This window comes from Cynara cardunculus, assembly GCF_001531365.2.
Source record: "Cynara cardunculus var. scolymus isolate 2C chromosome LG 10, CcrdV1, whole genome shotgun sequence".
Lineage (NCBI taxonomy): Eukaryota > Viridiplantae > Streptophyta > Magnoliopsida > Asterales > Asteraceae > Cynara > Cynara cardunculus.
This window is the reverse complement of record NC_037537.1, coordinates 22,875,269-22,901,604: the sequence shown is the minus strand read 5'-3', so window position 1 is coordinate 22,901,604 and position 26,336 is coordinate 22,875,269. Positions and strand designations below refer to the sequence as shown.

The following is a 26,336-nucleotide window of genomic DNA, read 5'->3' as shown; positions in this document are numbered from 1 at the left end:
GAGGGATTAGCGAGGGAATGAGTTTTTTGGAATATCCCTCGCTGATCCCTCGCTGATCAGCGAGGGAATTTTTCCCAGCGAGGGAATGTGTTTTTTGGAATTTCCCTCGCTGATCCCTCGCTGATCTGCGAGGGAAAAATTCCCTCGCTGATAGTCGTCGCTGATACCTGGTTTTCTAGTAGTGTTTTGATGCGTCAGATTTTAGTATATCAAAACATATCGAATTCAACAATTTACTGGGTAAGCACTTACCTAGGTAAGAGTTGTCATCCTCATTTACCGGGTAAGACTCTCCATCATTTTCATCACTCTTACCCAATAAGATTCTTGGCCCTTCTCATGTTCATCCGATGAAAAAATTTATCCGGCAAACACTTATCAAGTAAGTGTTTAACCCCTTAGTTGGCGTGCACATTGTAATATGCCGTTCACAATATGCATATACACCTAACAATATAAATCTTATTATTTTAAAGGGTTCACAATGTGATTTCAGTGTGTTCATTATTTAAAACTTTATTGTTTTATTGTGTTCACATTATGATTTCGGTATTACGAAATATTTGAGGGTGCGGATAAAAAAAGGGACAGTTACAATTTAAAAAAGAAAGAGTGACATAAATATTTATAATAGAGAAAATTGCATTAAAATGGAATTAACTTTCACCTAATTCCTATTTTGGGGAACCAACTTTCAAAATCGTCATTTTGGAAAACCAACTTGCACCTGATTCCTATTTTGGGGAACCAACTTTCAAAATCATCATTTTAAGGAACCAACTTGTATCTGATTCCTATTTTGGGGAACCAACTTGCAAAATAATTATAGAAAAATAACTAAAATTCGTTTTCTTTCCAAAACTTAATGCAATAAAATCTATTTTTCATTTCAAATCTCGTTTTTTTAATTCAGATATCAAATTGAACATTTTAAAAAAAATCCAAATTACAACAATAAAAATCCTATTTCAATGGGAACTTGATGAGTCGATCCACCCTTTGTCTCTGTGTTTTCACATCGAGAATTATTTGCGGATGAAGAGATGTCAACCAATATCTATTGGGATCTATTTGAATTTTTTGTAAATCAAAAATCTATTTTTTACTAATGCAAAAAAAAAATCAATTTAATAGAAAAAAATTAATTGATGCAATAAAAAATAAATATTAAATATCACATTCAAGATTTTTATATCTAACCAATTGCATCAATTAACTTTTTTCATTTAAATTGATTTTTTTTGCATTAGTAAAAAACAATTTTTATTGTGGTAATTTGGATTTTTTTTTAAAAATGTTCAATTTGATATCTGAATTAAAAAAAACGAGATTTGAAATGAAAAATAGATTCTATTGCATTAATTTTTGGAAAAAAAAAGAATTTTAGTTATTTTTCTATAATTATTTTGCAAGTTGGTTCCCTAAAATAGGAATCAGGTGCAAATTGGTTCTTTAAAATGACAATTTTGAAAGTTGATTCTCCAAAATAAAAATCAGGTACAAATTGGTTCTACAAAATGACGATTTTGAAAGTTGGCTCCTCAAAATAGAAATTAGGTGAAAGTTGGTTTTATTTTAATATAATTTTTCTTTTATAATAATAATTAATTTTTCTAAAAAAGTGATTTTATTAATTATCATTTATAATTTATATTACTAAATTAACCCCACTTGTCATCTCCGGCGAACACGTGGACCTACGCATTATAAAACGTGGAAAGAAGGGATTTAAGCCTGATAAAATGTAAATCATAAAAACGTAATATGAAGAAATTTTTAATTTACTCTGATAATAATAATAATAATAATAACCATGAAAAATGGACCTTTTCGGCCTTTCCCTTCATTATTGGGACTCGATTTGAGTTCTTGTTTTTAAGTCCCATAAAATGACCCTAAATCATCCCTATCTTGCATAAACCCAAAAATCGTTTAAAGAATCGTTGAGTTCTAGGAGAGATTTTCGTGTTCGAAGCTGGGGTTCGAGTTGAAGGCTCGACGATGAATCTCAGGTGCGAATTAAACCTTAAATCTTGAATTATTAGCATGAAACTTGTTATGGGACGTATCTGAGTCTATTGGTTGGGTCAATCGTGGCCTAAAATCACTTAAAAACCCCCACTGAGATCGAGCACCATCAATGGTGGTTCGATTGAAGTTTTGAACGCCTCAAACGGGGATGTTTTGGTTTGGGTTTAATCATAAATTTAAAAAACCATAGGAATATGAGTTATAAAAATCGCATTGATTCCAGTAGTTCTTTTTATTACGGCTGAAAATGGCATTGTTTTGAGATGATATAGAAATGGGTCAAAGAAACGGGTCATGGGTCTTAGATGGGTGAAGAAGATGACATATTTTAGGCTTTTTGCACTTTTCACCTCATAGTTTCTTGCTTAGAAAGCATAAAGGTTCTGGGAATTGGATTCAGACCCCTTTTTTGTTGGCCAAAATATAATCAAGAAGTGATACCAGATGGATCAAATGGTATTTTACAATCTTTCTCTGTGTGTGGATTAATGGCTGTTTGTTAGCAGATTAATGAACTTAATGGGATTTCAGCTTATTCTGTTAGTTATACTTGACATGTTTGGTAATGGCTTATTCAATAAGCTTTTAGAAGGAAGTTTTATTCCATTTATAAAAACACTTCCATATATTCCATATCACTGTCAAAAGCCACACTCTTTCGACATGAAATGATCTCTAATAGCAACACGCCATAGCTGAATACATCAACCTTCACAGTTGGATATGGGTTTCGACTGCCTTACTACTTGGATATGGGATTCTGGCGTTCTTCTTGTAGATTAGAAAGACACCCAGACAAATCACACCAGTCAATATGGCAATTAAAAGCACATGCATACTTATGACGGCCGATCCAACATGTACCTGGCTTCTCTCATCTTTTTCTTTTAAAAACCGAGGAGGACGTTTATCTTTCTGGTATTTCAGAAGTGCCTTCACATATTCTGAAGAAGTCTTCTTTCCATGGGAGAGAGGAAGTGCCTTCTCCAACATTGGTCGTCCCGGAAAATCGCAACAGCACAGAAACAATCTTCCCTGCAAGAAAGTTTGCAGCTTTGTTCATTGCTTGGTCTGATATGCGCATAGTCAGATCCTGGCCAATCAGTATTGTTGAGCTCGATGAAATCAAACAGATCTCCCTCATAACCTTCATCACATCTTGGACTGAAATCACGGTTGCAGTCACCATTTGGATGATTGGAATCAAGCAACGAAAACCCCTGTGGGCATTCACACTTTGGCCGGTTACCATCAAGGCTGCAAACATTGTTAATCCCACAAGCTCCGCTACCTATACTCCCACCGAAACATATTTCTTTTGGCTCATACCATATAACTGCCCAACTTGCATCGGCAGTGGGATTCTTGGGGTAGTAGTATTGAGTAAAAAGCCCATCAGAATTTAGAGTGGCTCTGTGATAATAACCTCCAGTAGGAAGTGCCACTCTTGGAGTGAGATCATATCTTTCGCCATTTCTTCTCAATATATACATGCATCCAGTTGCATCAAAGATCAATTGGTAACCAGAATATGCGGAATTGTCTGCATCACGAGTGCCACTGATATAATAAGCATCAAGAGGTAAAGTGGTGAATACATCTCAAGTATTAAGAACAAGATTCCCATCTGGAAGCAGACGTAACTGAAATTTTCCATGAGAGAAGTTCGTTTTGCTTTTCTTTGAATTGATCTCTCCACGTATCTCGATAACCTGAGTAGGCAACAGGGTATCTGCTGGATAACTAAAACTCTCCCATATCTTGCGGGAATTCTTGCCAAGAATCACGAAGTTTCCAGTATCATTCATAAAACCACCTGCTATATCAGAAACAGAGCTGGAAGTACTCCATACCTCCCTGCCTTGAGGATCTGTCAGTACGAGCCCACGCCCTTTGGTTAGCTTAATCTTCGATCCTATATGCACCGTAGGACCTCCTTCCGGATACCAGATGACGGTTTTGTCAGGTATCTTGTCATACCATATGGATAACAAGAAATTATCGTTCCCTTGAAGTTGTTGGAAGCCAAAGGCAAAATCACCAGAAGATGAAAGCCATGGTTTGACATCGGGTGTTGCTGTGAGCGATGCACCGACAGATACAAAACAGTTGGCCCGTTGTCCAGATACAATACCCAGGAAAGTAATCAGGAAGATGAGACGCAGTAGGACTACAACCATCGGAATTGAGATTGGTAGAAACAATGACAAAATTAGGGGTCTAAAAACATATATAATCAAGATGAATGATTTAAAGTCAACACATAGACGTTTGAAGTGTCATGTCTTTTGTGGTTTGAAAATATGTCATTATCCCGATCATCATATTTGTGTGGTGGTACAGAATCTTGGCCATTTGGCCTAAATATTTCTTCATGGAAACCCACTTTGGTGTTGCTGTAGATCGTTGGAGATGACATTAAGCCGTGGACGAGACGTAAAAAAAAGGGACTCGATAAATATGAAAAAATCTATAATATATCGTTTTTATCATTAGAAATAACATTGAATTCAATAAATACTAATAATTCGTATAAAACTCTTTTTTTAGAGTATTCCTAGATGCAAAGTCAATCGGTAATTATCTCTAAATTAATATTGTCTACCATTTCAGTTTTACATAACATCGTTAATATGTTCCATCGTCAAAAACATCATTTGATATACATTTAATATATAGATTGACATCATTTGAGGTCATAATGTTAACTATTCAAAGTAAAACTCTATGTAAATCCATAAATCAATCGGGTTTCCATCTCACCTCTGGTTAATGTTTTTCATCACTGTTTTTAAACTTTCGGAACTACCAATTTTAGAATCAAAAGCCTATGTTGATTATAGCTTGAGATCGTATTCTTGTTTTGGAGATAGGAGAGTATTTAAGATTCATGCCCTCAATATTAGGTAATGATCAATCAATAGTGTATGAAAAGACAAGGGTCGTTTTGAAATCTTGATATAAATATAAGTTGGACCGTCTCATATAGTTGATAATTTTTTTCAAAATATAGGAGTTTTTTTTAGTTAATAATAAGAAATCTACTATATAAAAATTATAATCCATGTGGATGACATAATCAAAAGAGTCGATGGAAACTGAATAATGAAAATTGTATATCAAGGTTTTCTAGACAAGTAGTTTTAGATTTTCGTACTAGATAAAAAATTTAGAGAAACAATAAACAATACTATAAAATAAATGGACAATTAACTTCTTACATATTCTCTTTTCCAAAGTAATTAATTAATACATGTTTTAGCCCTTAATATAATACGAAATTTTTTGGTCCCTATTAGATACTAAGAAATGGCTAGTGTCACGGGAACTGTGTGTATCCATACTTTCTCCCACCACTGCAATTTCTTCACACCTGCTGCATTTTAGCACTCCTATTCTCCGTGTCAGTCCAGCTCTATAGTTTGGTTCTATGAACTTAATTCCTATAAAATATGCTATTAAGACGTTTAGATCTATGGGGGTGTATTCTTGCCAGATCTTGGTCCTGTAAACTTAAGCCCTATAAACCCAATTTTCTTGTGGTGGTCCTCGCCAGATCTTTGGGGTGTATTCTTAGTTCACAGTTTTAACCTCTGGAGTCTGGAGATGATGGTATGTTTTGGTCTCAATCGGACCTGACGAAACTTGAATGATGACAACCTCTGGGAGTAGCCACAAGGGCTAGGCTTTATATATATGACGGTTGAGCTAGCCCTCAAGGTTTGGTCCTTGGGTTGGTGATGGCTTATAATCATGGAGGGCATAGGTTCCTGAAGATGTGATGGCCTGCTGTGTTATTCAGTGATGAAGTTCAAACATTTATGGGCTAAACCTCTCAAGATGTGATCATTAAACTATATAGATCGAATTATTTATTACAACTAACAGTAGGAAACAATTAAAATATAGAACAAGTTACCAACACATTAATGGCAGAGCTATTTGATAATTAGATGGAGGTACCAAATAGAGGGCATGGACATGGAGGATCTGTCACTTCAAAGTCTTCAAGCATCTGGACTACCTTCCTCATGGTTGGCCTCAAAGAAGGGTTTTCTTGTACACACCATAGACCAACCTTCACAAATGTTGTTACTCTCTCCAAGTCRTCTAACCCCTCCMTATCATYCTCAACAARTGCATCCACTCTACCTTCATGATAGCAATCCCATGCCCAATCAGTTAAAACTTCCACATCTTCCTTATCACTGTCAAAAACCACACTCTTTTGACATGAAATGATCTCTAATAGYAACACGCCATAGCTGAATACATCAACCTTCACAGTGACGGGGGTGTTCCTAAACCATTCTGGAGCAACATATCCTTTCGTTCCTCTTATTCCAGTATTTGTTCGACTTTGATTCATCAAYAAAAGCTTTGCCAATCCAAAATCWGAWATCTTAGCATTGTAGTAATCGTCAAGAAGAATATTTTGAGGCTTTATGTCACAGTGGATGATCTGTGTGCTACACTCTTCATGGAGGTATGCGAGTCCCTTTGCTATGCCTACACCAATATAACTCCTCTCTTTCCAACTTGGCTTCATCATCATGTCTTTGAAAAGAAAGGCTGCGAGAGTGCCATTTCTCATGTACTCGTAAATCAATAGGCGTTGCTCACCATCATCACAATACCCAAGAAGCTGCACCAAATTTTTGTGATGAGTCCTTGCAATGACGTTAACTTCCGTCTTGAATTCCTTCTCGCCATCTTCAACCACTCTATCCAACTTCTTTACTGCCACGATGTTTGTCCCTATTACGCCTTTATAGACTATCCCGAAAGCCCCCCTTCCCAGTTCATCCTTGAACCCATTAGTAGCTTCGACTAGCTCTTGATAAGTAAAACGAGGCAGATTGCTTTCAGCAGCTTTACTACTTGCATATGGATTTCTGGGTTTCTTCTTGTAGACTAGAAAGAAACCCAGACAAATCACACCAGTCAATACTACAATAACAAACACACAAGTACCTAAAAGAACTGATCCAACAAGTACCAGGCTTCTCTGATCTTTTTCTTTTAAAATCCGAGGAGGGCATTGAGGAGGACGTTCATCTTTCTGGTATTTCAGGAATGCCTTCACATATTGTGAAGTCTTCTTTCCATGGGAGAGAGGAATTGCCTTCTTCCAACATTGGTTGTCCCGGAAAATCGCAACAGCACAGAAACAATCTTCCCTGCAAGAAAGTTTGCAGTTTTGTTCATTACTTTGTCTGATATGCGCATAGTCAGATCCTGGCCAATCAGTATTATTGAGCTCGATGAAATCAAACAGATCTCCCGCATAACCTTCATCACATCTTGGACTGAGATCATGGTCGCAGTCACCATTTGGATCATTGGAATCAAGCAACGAAAACCCCCGTGGGCATTCACACTTTGGCCGGTTACCATCAAGGCTGCAAACGTTGTTAAGCCCACAAGCTCCGCTACCTATATCCCCCTTAAAACATATATCTTCTGGTTCAGACCATATAACTTCCCAACTTGCATTTCCAGTGGGATTCTTGGGGTAGTAGTATTGAGTAAAAAGCCCATCAGGATCTAGAGTAGCTCTGTGATAATAATCTCCAGAAGGAAGTGTGTCTCTTTGAGTAAGATCATATGTTTGGCCATTTCTTCTCAATATATACATGTATCCCGTTGCATCAAAGATCAATCGCTCACCAGAATTTGTTGAATTGTTGGTATCAAAAGTTCCACTGGCATAGTAAGCATCATGAATGGAATCGGTAAATATATCTCGAGTATAAAGAACAAGATTCCCATCTGGTTGCATACGTAATTGGAATCTTCCACGAGAGAAGTTTGTTTTGTTTTTTTTCGAATTGATCTGTCCACCCATCTCCATAACCTGAGTAGGCAACAGAGTATCTGCTGGATAACTAAAACTCTCCCATATCTTGCCAGAATTATTGCCAAGAATCACAAAGTTACCAGTATCATTCATAAAACCACATGCAAGATCAGAAAAAGAGCTGGAAGTACTCCATACTTCTCTGCCTTGAGGATCAGTGAGTACAAGCCCACGCCGATCAATTAGCTCGACTTTCGATCCTCTAGACACAGTAGCATTTGTTTGTGGATACCAGATGATGGTTTTGTCAGGTATCTTGTCATACCATATGGATAATAAGAAATTACCGTTCCCTTGAAGTTGTCGGAACCCAAAGGCAAAGTCACCAGAAGATGAAAGCCATGGTGTGACACCGGGGGTTGCTGTGAGTGATGCACCAACAGATACAGAACAGCTGGTCTGTTGTCCAGCTACAAAACCCAGAAAAGTAGTCACGAAGAAGAGCCACAGTAGGACTTCAGCCATAAGGAATTGAGAGATTGGTAGAAACAATAACAAAATCATTGGGGAGCCTAAAAACATATATAAAACTGATGAATGATTGAAGTCAACAGAAAGACTTTTGGGCTGCTTTTTCTTCGTCTAATTATCCCATCAAACACGCTACCAATTCTAAATTGAAGTCAAAAGTCTCTGTCCCTACCTCATTAATTTGACCACCCACATAATCATTCATCGTATTTAATCTATATATCAACATCAAAATGTATTCAACAAATGTAAATAAAAAGTATTGTAATAAACATCGGTGGTTGCTGTGAGTGATGCACCAACAGATACAGAACCGTTGGTCTGTTGCGCAGCTACAAAACGTAGGAAAACAGTTACAAAGATCAGACGCAGTAGGAGTAAAGCCATAGGAATTGAGATTGGTAGAAATCAGTAACAAAATTAATGGGGGGTCTATATATATGTAAAATAAAGATTAATGATTTAAGTCGACAAAAAGATTTTTGAAGTCCTACTTAGAGAATAGTTTGTAATAGTGTTCTAGTCGCGGTCGAAAAGAGGGCAGCGGAGACTGCTGACTTGTGATGCTCCCAACAGTGTCGTAGTCATGGTTGAAGCCATTTGTAATATATACTTTTATATATGTATAACAGTAGAGAACAATATAATTAAGAATCAGCAATTAATGATTCAATTAAATATGTTGCTATTACATTGGTATATTGCTGAACGAAAATATAGAGAAAGAAGGTACCGTATAATGATGTGGTATTTAATGGTGACAGTTACCATTCGGTTCTCTGATGGAACAGAACCGTATCTTCAGATCCTCTAATTTGGAGAAGGGTTATATAAACCTTTTGGCGCCAACATCGTTCATTCTCTATAAAGAACACTGAAAATCTATTGAGACCAAATCCATCATGGGATAGATATGCAGAAGTGGATCTTATAAAGAATGGAACAACAACCAGCAAGAACAGGGAATGCTTCTTCTTCATCTGCAATTCAAGGTACGTATCAGTTTTCCTGTATATTGTATACTTGATTTAATTCATGGTTATACATACAGTGTGTTCTTCATACCTTTTAGCCATTAACTAATTGGAGAACAAGACGTTGGTCGCTCACCGTTTCATCAACGTCGGCCAAAATTTTGAGTTGTTTGTGAAATTGTCAAGACTAATGGGATTGAACTGATTCTCCAAGTCAGCGGCTCGAGCTCCTCGAAGCCAAGCATCACGAGCGGTGGATCCGAGTTGGATGATAGTGAAAAGAAGGGCCTCGTAATGGTGCCGTAAATCCAAGAGAACAATGGCATCCAATTGTTTCCACTTGGTGCTGGAAACGGTTCAGAAAGAGGCTGAACGTCGTTGTTAATTAGATTGGCACTTCCTTCAACAGTCGTGTCGGTTTGAGGCGTCACCAACAGTGACCATTACACAAAATGTGCCTGTTTGAACAGATGTGACAATCTGTCCGTCGTTGTTGCTGCCATGTGTCAAAACAACGACAGTTTCAAAGCATCTATAGTAGGGGCGAAATTGCTTTAAGAATAAAAAGTTTACTTGTCTTGAAAGCAATAAGTAACAGATTTCCTTTAGTCATATTATGCCTTTTGTTTAGAACCCCAAAAAAGAACATTTTAGGGCATTTTCATAAAAAAAATGTCGTATTTGCTCTTTCATGTAACACTGTTTGAAAATCTCTAAAAACCAGTGTCATATAGAAAATGTGTGAGAAGTGTCATTAAAATAACTGATACGACATTTTGTATTAAAAGTGTACTAAAACCCCTGTTAAAACGTCCAACAACATCCTATAAAGTTATTACAACATATTTAGATGTGATGTTTTATTGTTTAGCCCTATAAATTTAAATCATATAAAACGGTCTATCAAGACACCTAAAATTTAATTATGTCCTATAAATCCGATTTTGTTGTAGTGTCCCTTTTTGAAAATTTCAAATGGAGTGATGGATGTGAAGTGTAGATTGATTAGTATTCGTTAATTTTCATTTAAATTGATAATTAAAAAAAACATTAAACATCTCATTAAGGTAAGTTGGTCATTTTAACCAGTTCTATCTTGTCCAATCCTGTCATTTCTTACCAAACGTTGTCCTATCGTGTCCTCCCTGCATACCAAAGACAGGATCAATACTAACATTTTGAAGGCCTTGTGCAAAGAGATGAATGTGGCCCTATTTTTTAGTTGTATTATATATTAAAGTTTTTATTATTAAATTCAGAAAATAAATTCATTAAAAGTGTAGAAGCATAAAATATTTATAAACAAGATTCTTCATTACTTGGACATGCTAACGTTTGTTATATAAAATATTTATAAACAAGATTCTTCATTATTTATCTTTGTCTCAGCTGTGAGTGACTGGTGAAATCAAGATCAACCTTCACCTATAAGAAATCGGTAAAATTTTAAAGAAAAAAAACATATCCCTACCTAATTCTTCGTGGATTTGCTTCTGGAGTTTCTCAAGCTTCTTCTGTTCAGCTTCATGCTGCTCCTCTGCTTCCCAACATTTTCTATATTTCGTAGACAACTTCTTCACCACCACGATGGTTGTCCCCATCACACCTTTGTAGACAACCCAAAAAGCCCCCTTTCCCAAATAAAGCGTTTATGCAATACCCTGAAATCTAAAAACCCGAAACCCGACTTTTACAGGGAATATTTGGGTTCGGGTCGGTTTGCTCTTTGGCCACCAACTAGTCTGAAAACCCAAAATAATATTACATTACATATATATTTTAAATATTATATAAATATATTTATTTATGTAATTACCTTTTGAAAATCCTAAATTATTGTCGGTCGATTTGTTTTCTAATTTCTAAATTTACTATCGATTTCATCAACTCTCAATCAACTGAATTCATCCTCAAAATCGTTTGAATTTATATATACTTTTTGCATTATAATAATGCCCGAACCTGACCGATATCAACTAGAAACCCGACCAAACCGAACCCAAAGCAATCTGAAATCCGAAAGCCTCAACCCGCCCAACCCGCTGCTAATATATAATTTTTATAAATTTTATTTATATATATATATATATATATATATATTAATAATGTATAAATTTTTATATAATTTTATTGATATTATGTTTGCATTTCATTTTAGTTAAACGTATAGGTTACCAAAAGAGATTTACGATCAAAGAATAATGACAAATAATCTAATTAATAAGGGAAAATTATTGAAAACTTTTTTACAGCAACAACAAATTGATATGTCGGAGAATATGAATGATATTGATACATATTTGGTTGACGAATCCATCAATCTAAATACCCCCGTCATTTTGTGTTGTACTTTAGTGGAAAGAAAATGCTTAGTTATAGATTTTCGCTACAACAACATTAGATCTTATAGGATGTCTAGAATGTCTAACCGTCCTAATATGATACTTTATAGGACGAAACATGGAAAATTTCTTATCTAAAAGAGTTGCAATATGTTTATAAGATGATTTTAGGCGTCTTAACAAATTCTATAACGTTTTTAAAATAAAATGTCATGATGGTTATTTTATACGACACAACTTGAAAAAGTATCATATGAACAAAAGTGTCCTATAAATAGACAAGTTTACAGGACACTTCTCAAAATATTTCTATAAAATAACTAATACGACATTTTATTTAAAGATCATTCTAAAACACTTGTTGAAACGTGATAAAACATCCTATAAACCTATTGCAACATTTTTAGATAGAACGCTTTATAGAATGATCTATAAACTTAAGTTTTATAAATTATTTCATTCGTCAAATATTATGTAACTACTAACCCGCCAACCCAACCCAACCCAACCCAACCCAACCCAACTCAACTCGACTCATCCCAGACGAGTTAGGTTGGGTTGGGTTATAATTTTGAATGGGTATTGGGTTGAGATTTTTTCAAACCGTCATAATTAGATTGAGTTGTAAAAATATTGTAAACCGCCCAGCCCAACCCACGTACACCCTAGGTCTGAACATACCAACCAACTCACCCTTCAAATGGAGTTAGTAGAAACTTTTGACACCCGTTAATCAAATGAATGAAAACCGTTGGATCTTGTAAACATGGAACAGTGGAAGACCAATTTGTTAGAGACCAGGTCCGGTCGTCTGATTCCACGATTAACACCGATGAGTCGACGCTGACCGATCGAACAGAGTAGCGACCCAGATGAAGAAGTTGAGCATCGATGAACAAGTCTACATGAACTTCTGTACAACCACAAGATTAAAGAAGAAGCAACGATGTATGATGGAATCTTCAACTTAATTTTCAAATTTCAACCTAATCATACCAATTTCCAGATCGATAAAATCCAAATCCAATTTGATGATTAGCTCAAGGTGACAGAGAAAGGGGATGGACATGGAGGTTCTCTTACTTCGACAACTCCTTCAAGCATCTGGATGACTTCCCTCATCGTTGGCCTCAGACCTGGCTTTTCTTGAACACACCAAAGACCCACCTTCACAAACGTCGTTAGTTTCTTCACATCATCTAACACCTCTGAATCATTCTCAACAACCAAATCCAATCTGTTTTCTTGATAGCAATCCCAGACCCAATCAGTCAAGATCACTACTCCATATTCATCACCATTCCCATACTCCTTCACACTCTTTCGGCATGAAATAATCTCTAGCAACAACACACCGAAGCTGTACACATCCACCTTTACCGTCACCGGTGCATTCCTGAACCACTCCGGAGCCACATATCCTTTCGTTCCTCGTATTCCCGTATTCGTTCGACTCTGATTCATCGACAAAAGCTTCGCCAATCCAAAGTCGGAAATCCGAGCATTGTAGTACTCATCAAGAAGTATGTTCTGAGGCTTTATATCACAGTGGATGATCTGGGTGCTACACTCTTCATGAAGGTATGCGAGTGCCTTTGCGATGCCCAATGCTATATGGCATCTATGGTTCCAACTGGGTCTCATGTTTCCGAAAAGAAAGCTTGCCAACGTACCATTACTCATGTACTCATAAACCAGCAGCCGCTGCTCGCCATCATCACAATAGCCAAGAAGCCGCACCAAGTTTTTGTGATGAGTCTTTGCAATCGCATTCACCTCGGTCTGGAATTCCTTTTCGCCATCTTGAACCACCCTATCCAACTTCTTCACCGCCACGATGTTTGCCCCTATTACACCTTTATAGACTATCCCGAAAGCCCCCCTTCCCAGTTCGTCCTTGAACCCATTAGTAGCATGGACGAGCTGTCGATACTTAAAATGAGTAAGAGTTGTTTCGATAGTGTTACTACCTGGATTAAGATTCCCGGCTTTTTTCTGATAGAGTAGGAAGAAACCAACACAAATCGCACTGATCAGTACTACGTTTACGAGCACAGAGGTACCAAAGAGGGCCGATCCCACAATTATCAAGGTTTGTCGATCATTCGTCTTTCTTGAATAACGGGGAGGGGTCGAAGGAGGAAGATCACCTTTTCGGAATTTAACAAAAGCTTTCACGTTAAGTGAATCGTCAACCTTTCCGTTGGAGAGCGGAAGCTTCTTCTTCCAACATTTATTTCCCCTGTAAATTGCAACAGCACAGAAACAATCATTCAAGCAGGCATTTTTGCAATCCTGTTCACTAGTTGGGTTCATGATGACATAATCCGATGTTGGCCAGTCAATATCAGTGAGCTCCACGAAATCGAAAGCGTCTCCCTTGGACTCACCTTCCTCACAGTTTGGAAAGTAATATGGCTTGCAGTCACCATATGGATCACTGGGATCAAGCAATGAAAACCCTTGTGGGCACTCGCACTTTGGTCGATTATCCTGATCAAGGCTGCAGACGTTGTTAAATCCACAAGCTCCGCTACCTTCAGCTCCCCGGAAACTAAGACATATGTTTTCAGGATACGACCATACGATTTCCCAGCTTGAATTGTTACCGGAACCCTTGGGGTGATAGTATTGGGTCAAAACCCCATCAAAATCTAGCGTAACTCTGTGATAATAGTCTCCTAACGGAAGTTCCTGGCTTGGTGTAAGATCGAATCTTTTGCCATTTCTTCTCAAAATATACAAGTATCCGGTTGCATCAAAGATCAGTTGTTCACCAGAATTTGATTGATTGGAGGAATCATCAGTTCTAGTGGCGTAGTAAGCAGCGTAAGCGAAATTGGAAGCTATGTCTCGAGTGTTGAGAACAAGATTCCCATCTTGAAGCAGACGGAGCTGGAACCTTCCGTTAGAGAAGTTTGTTCCACTCATTTTCGAATAAATCACTCCGCCTTTCTCCATAACTTGACTAGGCAGCATAGTATCTGTTGGAAAATCTAAACTCTCCCAAATCTTGTTAGAATTGTTACCAACAATCACAAAGTTACCCGTATCATTCATAACACCATATGCAATATCTGAACCAGACCCAGAAGTCCATACCTCTACGCCTTGAAGATCACTCAGTACGAGCCCACGCCCATTGATTAGCTCAACTTTCGATCCTTTAGGCACTGTAGGACCTCCTTCTGGATACCAGATGACGGTTTTGTCCGGTATCTTGTCATACCATATGGATAACAAGAAGCTATCGTTCGCTTGAATTCGTTGGAACCCAAAGGCAAAATCACCAGAAGGTGAAAGCCATGGTTTGGCGTCGTCTGTAGCTGAGAGGGATGAGCCAACAGATACCGAACCGTTTGTTTGTTGTCCGATAACTAAAAGTGGCAGGAAAAGAGGAAACAGAATGAGATATGGGAGTCTTTGCATTTGGAAATTGCTAGAATTGCAGCATGACAGTTAAAAGTAGAGGAATTCAAGTGAAAGAATTTTGGATTCCAGATACTTGATTCTTCGCACACCTGAGTGTTTTATAGCAGGAGGGGTTTGGTTCTAAATGATAGCCTTTTGTTGACCAGTTGATTCCATGTACAGATTCCAGAGTTATCAGGAAACACCATGCAGATAACGTAAACTAATTAAACACAAACATCAAACTGTCGATATCAAATACCAAACACTCCTGAGGCTGCTGAAAATAATCATGTTATAATATTCAATCTTGTTTGGTTAGTTATCTGATAAGGGGAAGGTTCAGATACGATTCATATGTGAATTATTGGTTAAACCCAACAAAAAAAATACCAATTAGGAGATGCATATGTAAAAGTAATCAATGTAGTTTTCTTTTTTCCGGAAGGCATTTTAGTCTTTTTTTCACGAAAACAATCTACTCTCTAGAGATTTAGATTTAACACTCTGGGACAAGTTGTACTCGTATAATCTCCAGATGGAATTGCGTCTCTTGGAGTGAGAATTTTTAATATAAACCCTAAACCCAAGACCATTATCTGGTATCCAGAAACAAATCCTATGGTATCTGGAGGATCGAAAAGACTAAAATGCCTTCCGGGTTTATGGACTTCTGGGTCCTTAAGGCAGAGAATTATGGACTTCTGGGTCCATCTCTGATCTTGCATATGGTTTCATGAATGATACAGGTAACTTTGTGTTGGTAGCAATTCTAGCAAGATATTTAGGGACTCGATTTGGTGTGTTTGATTTGTAAGATTTGGAACATAATTGAAATTCATTCTTTACAAATTTTTTAGAAAAACATATTATAAATAATTATAAAAATAATTAAATTATCTTTTTATTAGTTAATTATCATAGAACCCAAATCAAGAAGTAACAGGAAAGCTCAAGTTTTTGTTTTTGCAGAATTGAAGACCCATGAAAATCCAAAACGCACTCTAGATTCGAAGGCAAAATCGAGAGCAAAACAACTAGATTTACTAGGTTTGAAAGGAACGAGAACTACATGGACATCGCAATGCTTTTACGACATCAACACGAAAAACACTATAACCCTTTTAGGGTTTTGTGACAATAATCCTTGTCTATGCATTTGTGCTTCTCTGCATTGGATTACCTTCATAATCATGTGGCAAGAGAACACAATACACCATGATATGAAAAAACATGAATATACATCTTTATCAATTATCATGTGAGAAATGAAATGCAAAATTTCCCGGTTTCGGATTGTGTAGGACACTTCTTGCAAATCAACAGAACACTTTTTTGATTACTAATGTTGTTGCCACATATGGTTATTGTAAACGACCATACGAGAGGACGATATTTTGATAAAAGAATATATAAAAAAAATACTCGAGCGCAGGCAAGACTAATCACCAAAAAGATAAAATCTCGAACCAAGAAGGTTGAGCAAGTTTTCAGCTGTCGCATATCGATGTTTGCAACGCCAAGAAACATGAGAAGAATGACCTACAATCGATGAAGTGCGGTCATACCCACACATACATATCTTGCATCGGGATGCTCTTTACCTTCACATGTCTTGTATCCTTGTAATTATGGTTGAGTTGAGATAGACGCAAGGTCTGTGCACATCATACCCACACATATGTAGCGTCATACCAAGAAAGTGAAAGAGCATAAGTCTAAAACAACTAATTCACATCAAATAATTACTGTAAAAAACCATCATGCTGTTTTAAAAATCAAAACTTTATTCATTAAAACATTCCACCCTCGATCTACACACTTGGGTTATGTCTGATTTGAATCACTGTCTACAATATTGATGATCCATTCCTCCAAATAATATCACTATAACCAAATAATCTAGCAAAACAAGAAACCAACTGGTCCTGGATCACTTGTTCATCAGGTAGCACCATATCAGTCTCCCTCCTCAAAGAAGTAACTTCTTTATCAGAAATCCCACAAGGAACAATATGCTTGTAGTACCTCAAATCAGGATCAATATTAAATGCCAATCCATGAGACGTTATCCCAGAAGAAATTCGAACCCCGATTGCACCTATCTTTCTCTCCCCAACCCACACTCCGGTCTCCAATTTCCTTAGACCATCAGCTTTGACACCATATAGAGCCGCTAATTCGATCATGGTTGACTCAAGATTTTCTACGTATTTCCTAGCACCGAGCCCGATATCTCTTAAGGAAAGAATAGGGTATAAGATGGCTTGATGAGGGCCATGAAATGTGATATCTCCTCCCCTCTGTGTGTAGTACAGTTCAGCACCCATGTTTTTTAGTTCAGATTCAGGAACTAGTAAGTTGTGATCAGTTCGGCGTTTTCCAAGGGTGTATGTAGAAGGGTGTTGTAACGACAAAAGGGTATCAGGAATCTTACTCATTTTCCTATCGGAAGCCAGCTTTTCCTGTAGTTTGAGTGCTTCCAAGTAACTGACTCTGCCTAATCTCCAAACCTCAAGCTTTCTTGGAATCCTCATTCTGAAACAAATACCAACATTCAATATCACATTTTTCGCCCATGATTATTTGCAAGTTAGATGGTATATATCAAACTAGAACTCGAGGGAAAAAAAGAGCAAACAAGTTAAAGAATAAGACAGGCAGACTGAATTCCACAGGTGCTTTTGAGCATATTGTATATGTCAAATTTGGTGCTTTCGAGCATTATTTCCCTTTAAAGGAATTAATTTCATTTTAACTTACAAATGTGCAGCCTAGATCATACATCTATTGAAATACAATCCAGTTCCAGCTTGCTGTTCAAAAGTATATAGATAGGGTGCAAATCCAACACCAATTATCTCCACCACTAGTTTTAATGTTTGATGCAATTAAAAGTTTCACAGTTGAAAATTAAACCCATTCGACATCTAAAGTCAACATATGGCTCCTTTGTTGGAATTGAGGGAGGATCAAAGACGAAACCAAGATAATAAAATTTGGCAATTAGAATCCAACACCATCGCAATTCACTCGCCATTTGCCAAAGCACATGCCTATGTTGTATTTTTCTCCCAAATCCTTCCGTTTTCAAGAACAGAAGTCTACCCATGTGATTAAGATTAACTAGTTCTTTGTTTCAATTGGGTAAACAGTTGAAGACTTGAAGTAACATCATCAACACCGATTACCTGCGCGTAAATTGATATCAGGAATGGCAAGACGTGGGAAGAAAACCCAGTTGGGCATTTTAACAAACAGGTAATGGGCGGTAAATGAAAACCAAAACCCTAGAGAAGATGAAATCTTTAAGAAACGCTTACCTTTAAATTTCTGAAAGAGAGATTACAGCCGCAGTATAAGAAGATGGAATGGATTATAAGGAAATGAATCTACTATATTATATAAAAAATAGTTATATATTTTCAATCCATTAATTAGAGATAGGCAAATGGTCCAGTCCAGGACCGCCGGATGACTGGGCCGGTCCCCATTTTTCTGAAAAAATATTACTGATTTATAGTTGTTGGGAACGGTTATATGACCCCTTTTTTTCATTCTTTGAACGTTTTGTTTTTTACCCTCTATAAACTATATATAGGTCATATGGTGTATGGTAGAAGATACTAACTTACAGATGTAAAAAAACATCACAATTCTTGCTATAATTCGTGATTTCGGCTTGTATTTGGTTTCAGTTTTTAACAAGTCCTACTTCTCATCTCTTTCTCTCTTTCTTTGTGTTATTACTTAAAAGATGGTGGGTGATCATGATGCATCCAACAAAACCATTGTCAAAGTTTCCACCAACCACGGACGAAATTCCGAGATTTGGAGATCTTACAATATAGTCGTACTCACAAACGGGAAAAGAAAGGCACAATGTAAAATGTGTCAAGCTCTCCTTATGGCCGAAGAAAATTCAACCTTGAAGCGTCACACAGAAAAAACATTTTGGGGGGTTGAGGTCGGCAAAAGGTGATTCATATCAACTTATACTTGATAATCAAGGTGGAATATGGATGTTCGATGCCGAATTGAACTGTCAAATGACAACACAATATGTCACTCGAGTTGGGTTTTCGTTCTGACATTTTGACACATTACAAACCTCATCTAAAAAATGCCACAACTACGCTACAAGCCAGTAAGTCGTCAAACTCTTAGACGTGATGTAATGAAATGGGACAAATGTTTTTTTTTTTTTTTGCCTAATTCTGTTTCGTTAACATGTGATGCATAAACTGCGCCACACGGTTTGGCAAATTCTTATATATGCATAACATCACATTGGATTGAGTCGTCATGGCCCAAGATATACTAACACTCTAAGCTAGTACCGTAGTTTCGGAGTCCGCTTTTTTCCTTAGTGGCAGGATCATTTCGATGCATGGACAAGACTAAGCCCGAAGTCCGGGAGTGTTCTATATGCTTAAAGGATTAATTGGATAACAATGAAAGAATTCAACACATGACATCACTAGAAATGGAACTTGAAGAGGTTGAAGAAAACGAAGGCACCATGAACCTAACGTCGCCAGGTATCATTATCGACAGCACTTGCTCAGAATTTTACTATGATGATGAACACGGTATTGATGATGTTCTCTTCTTAGATTTCAAGCTCAAGGAACAATTTTCTAGGATTACATTGATGTACTTTAAGTGTATTTTTAAATGTATTTAATTGAAGATCAGTTACAAATTACAATAAAAACGTATTTTTTAAATGTATTTGATTGATCCAATTATATATTTTAAAGTTTATTAAAATAAAAAATTTATAATTTCTAAAAGATTTTCAAAAAATAATTTTGTATGTATTAAAAACCAATTAGAAAAACCCCACGAACAATTTGGGACCGGTTACATACCATGGAGACCGAGCCGGTGTATTTTGAACGTATCCGTTTATGGGAAAGAACTTTAGGACCGAGACCAATTTGGGCAGGCTTGAAATCGATTTTTGACCCTCTCTACCGCTAATTAGTATCTGATACATCTAACTAGATGCAGTCTAGGTAATTATTTACCAATAAATTTAATTTTGATTTTTAATAATGATCTTACAAATATTAAATTGGAGTGATAATACAAATTACGAAGTTGGGCTGCTTTTTTAAAAACCAAACACAAGTCACCAACTCACCATTGTGGGGGGCTTTAGAACCGTAAACAGATTTCAATAGTAGTCTGTTTATTCATAAGAAAGAGAGTTAAGGTGAGAAACGTAAGGAAGGATCTCGATCATTGATCATCTTTAATTTCAAACCCGTTCATGAACCGCACTTGATACGGGGATTAATCCGTTGTATCCCGGTGCATCTCATCTCGATACATCTTATCCTAATGTGCATCTAAGGGTGGAGATCTCTTCTTACGCTTCTCATTTTTAACCCTCCTCCTCACCAGAACTCAACTTTAGTTACTTATATATATTACTAAATACACTTCTACCTATTAATTTTCTCCCCTCACATCAACATAAAAACTTATTTTTTACATTCTCAATGCATAATTTGAACAGATTCCGGTACGTATAAACAAGAAAAGACATTTGAGAAAAGTAGCATCAAAACCAAACCAAACCAAACCAAACCAAACCAATCGTACAAGTAAATCCCACACAAGGGTATACCTTTTTACAGAACTGAAATCAAGAAATCCGCAAGAATGTACCATTTTCACAGCAAGTTCCTCTATCCTTTTGACTATACCAAATAACGACTCCACAAATGCACCAGACATATTACTACCCTCATTTATAACTATAACGAAAGAAAAGAAAAAGTCCCCTGAAATCGTACATAATTTAACTGTTATGCACATGTTATGCTTGTGAGCCAAAACGCTCACGAAGAACACGAGAGCATGCACACACCTGGACGGTAAGCCCAGGCAGGAGGTAAACGAGCATATCTTTCCATACCCGGTTGCTCATCATATGGCCTTTCCATCACCTTTAGCAGTCGTCTCACCTCTCTAAAATCACCTTGTTCAGCCATGTCTATCGCACTCTGGCATAGATAGTTCCGCAGAATGTACTTTGGATTCACAGAATTCATTGAAGCTTTCCTTTCCTCATCTGGAACACCGATAGCAGATAGCTGCACCATAAAAGGAAATGACTATCAATAAGCGTTACAAACAATGGGGGAGGTTTAAATGAAAACCCTAAATATTTTGAGAACATAGGAACCAACTATTCATGCTTTATTTATGAGGAAAGTTGTGATAGATATTCATGATGAAAATTATTCATAATGAATATACATGATATTCATGAATTATGAAAATGCATGATATCATGAATTATGAAAATGCATGTTATTCATCATGAACAATGCATCTTATTCGTCATGAACAATGCATCTTATTCATCATGAGCAATACATGTAATAGTCGGTTATCAGGTTTTCAAAGTATTTATGGTTTTCATTTGAACTTCCCCTGAAAACAACTGTGACGGGACACATGAAAACAAACAACACGTCAATTTTTAAATACAAGTTTAGTGGCCATGCTACCTCGGCTCTATAACGTTTTACCCAGCTGGTCCAAGCCTCCCTTCGCTCTCTGCCAATATCTAGTAAAGCAGCCTTCAATGGAACCAGCAATTCTTCATCTGGAACATTGGAATCAGTCCGGATGTTGGAGAGTAATCTGAAGAAGTTTGTGTAATCAACTTTGTCGACAGCCATGTTGTTGAGCAGTTCACCAATGAGTTCTTTATTATACTTTAAAAGGCCAACTTTTTTGGTCATTATGGCCTGATAGTCGTCCATAAGTTTAGTACCATATCTGCAGTGAATCAACAACATAAGATGCTTCAAAATCAGCTTAGCTGAGTAAGAAAGAATAGTAACGAACTCATTAGATTTATGTTTACCTTTCCATCGCATAATTGAACTCTTCCTTGTTTATTAGCTGTGCAGTTGAAAGTGCTGATGCAAATTGGCCTATATTCCACGAGCCAATATCGGGTTGATTTGCAAAGCAATACCTTCTCCCTGGAATATCTGTGGTGTTCGGAGTGAAACTGGGATCAAAGGCATCAAGAAATCCAAAAGGACCATAATCAATTGTGAGCCCTAATATGCTCATATTGTCGGTATTTAGCACACCATGCGTGAACCCCACACCCTGCCATCGTGCAATTAAAGAAGCAGTACGCTCAGCAACTTCCACCAGCCAAGCTGAAAAAATCCATCAGTTGAAACCCAATAAGGAAAAGATCAAGATGTAGATTAAAATACGTGGTCGATAGAAAGCACTGTCAAATTACTAAATCGACACTCTGCCTACAGATAAACAACAAATCCACACATAGACGACTTGGAAATACAAGCATGTAACGTTTAAAATACCAATTCCTTCTGCACAATGAAGGGAATTTCTTATATAAGAAAGTGTGCATTCAATTGTTTATCTAAGTTGAAATCTTCACCTGCATACTTGTTTGAAGTCAGATCCACAACAGCATTGTTTCCTTCCCCAGTGGAGAAAGACAAACCGTCACTTTTGCTCATGTTTTCAATACGAGGAAAGTGATGTTTAATGGTGTAATCGGCCAAAGTTCGAACAATGCCAAGGTCCTCTTTTCCTCTTAAAGCATGTATCTGGAATGAGCCAAAACGCAGAAAGGATGGGGCAACACGGCACACAATAGCACCAGGCTCATCTTTTGGATTGCCACTGCATTTGGACAGAAAATAATGCTATCATCAGGCGTAAAATTTAATAGGTAAGCTGTCACAGTTGAGTTATTTTGCTTGGCTCCTCTACCAGTATGGCAGTATTAGCTAAGATGGCATAACATAGAAGGGACAAACAAAATTGAACGAGAAACATACTACTCCTGGTCCAAAAAACAAGACATGCACTTGGATTATTGAGGTCAAACTTAATACATCACTTTTCCAGACCGCTAGGGGTCTTGTTACTAATCTGCTTGAAATGTTTTCAATTTGTATCTTTACGACATTATCATATGTGGTTATGGAAATTTTATTCATAAAGCCACATAAATCATACCAAAAATATTTAGTTCAAATTTTGGAAGTTGACCTTAAAGTTTGAAGTGCGTCTCTTTTATCTTTTTGTATAGTATAAGTCATAAATATGCGGCTGGAGAAAAAATCATGAAGCCATAACAAACTGGACAATGGTCATGAGATGTTTTAAGCCATTTAAAATGGAAATAATGTTCTACTTCATAGAACTTACTCATAGAACATGTCACGGCTCACGAATTTTCCAGTCGTTACAAGGCTAAGTGCACGAGAAGTTGGAATTCCTAGACTGTGCATTGCTTCGCTGCAAAGAAATTCCCGTATGCTGCTACGTAGAACTGCTAAACCATCAGCAAACCGGCTATACGGAGTCTTCCCAGCACCCTTTAGCTGAAGCTCCCACCTTTGCGACTTGGAATTCAGAAGTTCACCAAGCGTGATTGCCCGGCCATCACCCAACTGGCCAGCCCACATTCCAAATTGATGCCCCCCATAACATTGAGCATAAGACAGCCTGAGTGACAAGTAACTGACATCATCAACATTTTAAAGTTGAAAAAAGAGCTCTTAAGAAATGTAGACAAAGAGGAATGCCACTCACCCTCCTTTTAAAGAAGAAGCTCCCGAAAACAGAAATGGAAAATCTGGTCTTTCAAATCTGCAACAGCCATAACAAAATTCAAGATTATGATATCTTCTCAAACAGGAATGGTGATATAGATCAAGCCAGCTAACTAAAGAGAAGAGAACAAATACAAAATTCCATAAAATGGTCCATCTCATATATGGAAAATATGTAATAGAAGACAATTACTGCCAAAACAGGAACGAAATTATAATGAATGTATATGACGAGCTGCAGTTAGGCTAGAGGGCGCAGACGGAATAAGAAAACACAAAAAGTGAAAGGCAACATTAAGAAGGAAAATTGATTATTTTGTTATGGATTCTGTTGTATAACTCATCGGATGGTAAGAAGGTGGTCAACTTGTCAATCACCATACAAAGCGGTGGTGGTTGGTAGAATTGTTGCTAGTATCGTATAGTCATATACTCATATTAAGGTAGACACTGAAGGGGTGGTTATTATAAGAAAGGTAATCCAAAGGGGCTAACCTAGCAATCAATCCCTTGTAGCCTTGTGTCCAAATACATGTGAGGTCTAAGGTTTGAATCCCACTATATGCTATCAGTTCCTTTGAGAGTTATGCAGCTTACACCCATTGGCTAGAAGGTCTACAATTAATGTTTCGTGTGGAAAGGAAAACCCTATGAACTGGTTGGGCCAAATAACACATATACCATAGTTACAGGCAAAAAAGGTAAGGATGGTGAACTAATTCTATGCTAAACAAAGTCAGTCTCCTATTATCGGGCGAGATGTTACAACTACTGACAATAACAAGAGAAAAACAGTATTTCTATTTATATACAGACGATAGATTGTTGGTTCCATGAATGAGCCTTATCATGGTAGGCATTTTGGACATCAAATATGAACTTGCAAGAAGTACTTTCTGTATATACAAAGAACTCACTCTTTAGAATCTAAATCAAGAATATCAGCAACCGATTCAGACCACACAACTAGCTGAGGGTTCTCTACTTCAGCAGATGGTGAAACTTTTGAATAACAAGCATGAAGCACCTGAAACAAAATTCATCAATAACATACCAGATTTTTAGAATTTGCTTTGTATCAAGTTAGTTCAAAGCTTAAAACTAGCATATAAAATACATCAAAAAATACTACTACTTGAAAATCTAAAACTGAAGAATAACAAAAGAGTGATCTTTTACAAATAATAATTGATCATACAGTGAAAATGCTGTAAAATCACCTTCCCAACCGAAAATGATATTCTATTTGGGAGCCTGCTGCCGACTGTTTGCTTCATCGTCTCAAAAGAAAGATCGGATTTTAAGACATCATTAATTACATCTCCCATTGCATTTATATACAGGCACGATTGCTAAATTTTGACATCCAATTGAGAGAATGACATGCTGTATCATGTATGAGCACTCCCACAAGGCATCAGACGTTTCACACAGGGTGGATACACCTTTATTGTCCATTGAGTCTACTTAAGATGCACAAAAGGGGCTGAACTTATTGTTTTGTTGTTATTTATAGGCTAATTTCAGACCAACATAATAATAATTACTTGAGCCCTCTCGCAAATGCCCAATATGTACTACCCAATATCAAGAAACTTCAAGGAAACAATAATGCAGGCATAGGGCATAGGATCACTCAAATCTTGCTGCTCTACGAAAGTTCCCCGATTAACTACAGTGGATTCATAAAATCAAGCCCTAATTGCAAATTAAAAACTTATGTTACTATCTTCCAACCTAGGAAAGCAAAGATTCACTCATTATTTAGTTCTTTATATTCCTACCCTCTTAATACAATGGAAACTTGACCATGAATGACAGCTTACAAGATAGTTTAAGAACATAAATTCCTGAATTCGAGATCTAAAATCACATACAAGTCCACACAATTCTTCATATCTTTCAATAAGGCAAGCAACAGAGGAAAATTGAACACTTTAGGGGAAATCGTTCTTTGCAGTTATTTATTGCTAAATGTCGAAAATTCACCTCGCGAGAAATGATATCGGTTCGGGGATCGCTTGGCAACTCCCGAACAAATGAATGGTCCCAATTCAGATCTTCAAGCTTCAACTTAACCCTTACATTTTCACTCGAACTCTGGTTCTCCAATCCATCGGTGACCGAATCATCCGACACAGCAGTAGCGACAGCCGGCGGTGGTGATCCCAACGACATTTTAGTCGAAATAAACAGAGTTTGAAGACGTTAGATGGGCAAGAGAGGAAGCGATGGCCGGCGGAAGGCGGTGGAGAACTTGGTAGGGGAAGAGTAAGGCGGCAGCCAAATGCAAAAGCATTGCTGCTTCTGTGTTTACTTGTATACTTTTGAGACAGGTTACAACTTTGCATTGCTATCGCGGTTTGTGCTTTAGAGGTTGTACTTTTTGAAGTAGAAGATGTACATAAAAAATATAAGAGTGAATTACAGTTTTGGTCCCTGTGGTTTGACAAAATTCTGGATTGGAATCTTCATAGGAATATTTTACCAAAGGAATGGAGCAGGTAAAAAGTTGAAATTAATTTTAATGGAATGTTCAGATTAATTCTAGGGGTATTCTAACGCCACCCATGCTACTTTTTTCACCCTACTCTTTTTATACCCCACCTATATG

At 37.1% G+C, this 26,336-nt stretch overlaps 4 protein-coding genes and 1 pseudogene across 9 annotated transcripts; all 5 read right to left on the bottom strand.

Annotated features, from left to right (window-relative positions):
- Nucleotides 1-2,592: 2,592 nt before the first annotated feature.
- LOC112518978 (G-type lectin S-receptor-like serine/threonine-protein kinase RLK1) lies at nucleotides 2,593-8,372 on the bottom strand. Of its 2 annotated transcripts, XM_025126826.1 has the most exons (2): nucleotides 6,311-8,372; nucleotides 2,593-2,740 (listed from the first exon to the last, which is right to left on the bottom strand). In XM_025126826.1, the coding sequence occupies exons 1-2, from the start codon at nucleotides 8,354-8,356 to the stop codon at nucleotides 2,639-2,641; spliced, it is 2,148 nt and encodes a 715-aa protein (XP_024982594.1). In that variant the 5' UTR covers nucleotides 8,357-8,372; the 3' UTR covers nucleotides 2,593-2,638. The 2 variants fall into 2 exon arrangements, with proteins under 2 accessions (XP_024982594.1, XP_024982592.1); XM_025126824.1 differs by lacking the exon at nucleotides 2,593-2,740 and having other exon boundaries at nucleotides 5,859-8,372.
- Nucleotides 2,615-4,295, bottom strand: LOC112518979 (annotated as a pseudogene).
- Nucleotides 8,373-12,564: 4,192 nt separating the features above from the next.
- LOC112520264 (G-type lectin S-receptor-like serine/threonine-protein kinase LECRK3) lies at nucleotides 12,565-15,143 on the bottom strand. The gene is made up of 2 exons (XM_025128563.1): nucleotides 12,675-15,143; nucleotides 12,565-12,591 (listed from the first exon to the last, which is right to left on the bottom strand). The coding sequence occupies exon 1, from the start codon at nucleotides 15,105-15,107 to the stop codon at nucleotides 12,714-12,716; it is 2,394 nt and encodes a 797-aa protein (XP_024984331.1). The 5' UTR covers nucleotides 15,108-15,143; the 3' UTR covers nucleotides 12,565-12,591; nucleotides 12,675-12,713.
- Nucleotides 15,144-16,820: 1,677 nt separating this feature from the next.
- LOC112519417 (octanoyltransferase-like) lies at nucleotides 16,821-18,467 on the bottom strand. Of its 4 annotated transcripts, none has more exons than XM_025127518.1 (2): nucleotides 18,413-18,467; nucleotides 16,821-17,627 (listed from the first exon to the last, which is right to left on the bottom strand). In XM_025127518.1, the coding sequence occupies exon 2, from the start codon at nucleotides 17,624-17,626 to the stop codon at nucleotides 16,940-16,942; it is 687 nt and encodes a 228-aa protein (XP_024983286.1). In that variant the 5' UTR covers nucleotide 17,627; nucleotides 18,413-18,467; the 3' UTR covers nucleotides 16,821-16,939. The 4 variants fall into 4 exon arrangements, with proteins under 4 accessions (XP_024983286.1, XP_024983287.1, XP_024983288.1 ...); XM_025127519.1 differs by having other exon boundaries at nucleotides 18,281-18,422; XM_025127520.1 differs by lacking the exon at nucleotides 18,413-18,467 and adding an exon at nucleotides 17,853-18,401.
- A 2,213-nt stretch (nucleotides 18,468-20,680) lies between these two features.
- Nucleotides 20,681-25,990, bottom strand: LOC112519822 (UPF0061 protein azo1574-like). Of its 2 annotated transcripts, none has more exons than XM_025128117.1 (8): nucleotides 25,712-25,990; nucleotides 24,640-24,749; nucleotides 23,703-23,759; nucleotides 23,316-23,630; nucleotides 22,537-22,784; nucleotides 21,979-22,285; nucleotides 21,617-21,890; nucleotides 20,681-21,196 (listed from the first exon to the last, which is right to left on the bottom strand). In XM_025128117.1, exons 1-8 carry the CDS (start codon nucleotides 25,898-25,900, stop codon nucleotides 20,942-20,944), a joined length of 1,755 nt encoding a protein of 584 aa, XP_024983885.1. In that variant the 5' UTR covers nucleotides 25,901-25,990; the 3' UTR covers nucleotides 20,681-20,941. The 2 variants fall into 2 exon arrangements, with proteins under 2 accessions (XP_024983885.1, XP_024983886.1); XM_025128118.1 differs by having other exon boundaries at nucleotides 23,316-23,615.
- Nucleotides 25,991-26,336: the final 346 nt, after the last annotated feature.